At 60.0% G+C, this 1714-nt stretch overlaps 1 protein-coding gene across 1 annotated transcript in view; it reads left to right on the plus strand.

The window, feature by feature from the left end:
- The first annotated feature begins 6 nt into the window (after window positions 1-6).
- Window positions 7-1714, plus strand: part of Msh2 (mutS homolog 2) — an 82809-nt gene continuing 81101 nt past the window's right edge. The window contains exon 1 of the mRNA XM_012513898.2: window positions 7-391. Within this exon, the coding sequence (XP_012369352.1) occupies window positions 44-391 (348 nt within the window). The 5' untranslated portion in view covers window positions 7-43. The remainder of the gene's footprint in view (window positions 392-1714) is intronic.

Consider the following 1714-nt stretch of genomic DNA (forward strand, 5'->3'; position numbering starts at 1 on the left):
CGGGGCCTCGCTCCCTTCGCTCTGGTTGTGGAGAGGCTCGGAAATGGCGGTGCAGCCCAAGGAGACGCTGCAGCTGGAGAGCGCGGCCGAGGTCGGCTTCGTGCGCTTCTTCCAGGCCATGCCGGAGAAGCCGACCACCTCGGTGCGCCTCTTCGACCGTGGCGACTTCTACACGGTGCACGGCGAGGACGCGCTGCTGGCGGCCCGCGAGGTGTTCAAGACGCAGGGAGTGATCAAGTACATGGGACCGGCAGGTGCGGGCCGGGCCGGCCGGGGCGGCGGGCGGGGGCCCTTCCGGGCGGATGCGGGGCGCAGCCTCGGCGCCGAGTGGGCCCGGCTCCCTGCGTGCGCACCGCGGGTTCCGAGCTCAGGGCCCGGCTCCGCGGGGAGCGTGCGGAGCCCGGCGCTCAGCGCGCCCTGTGCTTCGCCTTCAGCCGGATCCGCTAAATGCATTCCCGGGGAGGGTGGAGGGTGGAGGGTGGAAGGCACCCCGGCCAGGAGATCCCTGCACGTCACTCGCTCCCTTGCCTGCGCGACCCTGCTGCCAGGCGGAGAGACCTGGCGCTCACCTGGAGCCTGGCCGCCGGCCTCGCCTACCTGCTTGCCGTGGGACCGCGGGCCGGTCGCGGAGCTTCGCCTCGGCATTCAGTGCCCCGTCACCTGGCCCCGCCTGTCCAGCAGCAGCCCTCCGGGAAAGCTATAGACTTCTCAGCCTGCGTGGGCTTGGTGCTCTAGGTGGTTGCTGTTGATCTTTTCTCCCTGGCTCGCTAGAGGAAAGAACATTCGAATGGAAATGGGGAGCTCGGGGATCTGGTCCAGGTGCTGCCGCGTGCAGACGCGCTGTCCGTGAGAAGAGGGGCCTCTTTCGTGAGGAGGGAGTGTGTTGTCCGGCTCGCAGGGTCGTGGAAGCCAGACCAGGAGGCAGTGTTTGCTCGGACAGCGCTCTAGTAGTGGAGAACGGCGCAGATGTTCTTCCAGCGCAGAGCCGAGGCCCGTGGAGGCGAGTGCCGGGACCCCTGGTCGCGAGCCAGGGAGCAGGACCCCAGGACTGGAGCTGGTAGAGCGGGCGTTCCATGGTGCAAAATTCCCCTTGAGGCAGGAGTTAGCTGGGGAGGAGGGTCAGACAGGAGATGGAGCGGTGGGATCGATCCAAAAGACTTTTTTTTTAAAGAGAACTTTTCTGTGTGTGTGATGTTAGAGATGGTGCCGAGGGGCCCCTCCACGCTGAGCGCACTGTATGCGTGAGCTGCGCCCTGCGCCCACAGCAGGCTCTATGTTGTAGGCAGTGCGAGGTCTGAAGACTTTCAAGTAAATACCCGGAGGAATATTGGCTCACCTTGTAGTGTGGACGATGGGTTAGAGGCGGGCAAGTGTTGTGCTGCAAGAGCCATGAGGACCAGTTAGGACCAGCCAGAACTAGCCAGAAAATGAGGGGCAGCGTAAGCCAATGATGGTCTGAATTTAAAGGGGTTATATGGGTCCTGATATTCTAGTATATGTATCTTTATTCATTTTTTTTCGTATCTTTATTCAGTTTGGGATAGTTTGAGTACTTAAGGTTCTAAATAAAGTGTATGCATTTGTAAAATTCAGATCTGATTTCTGTGAGCATGTATAATCTCATAGTTTTTCCATGTAATTTAGGTTATGGGAGGAATTACGGATACTAAATCAATCGCACACGGGTTTATTGGGAAGAACATGCAGGATGAAC

The sequence above is a fragment of the Octodon degus genome, unplaced genomic scaffold (genome assembly GCF_000260255.1).
Source record: "Octodon degus isolate 3935 unplaced genomic scaffold, OctDeg1.0 scaffold00020, whole genome shotgun sequence".
Lineage (NCBI taxonomy): Eukaryota > Metazoa > Chordata > Mammalia > Rodentia > Octodontidae > Octodon > Octodon degus.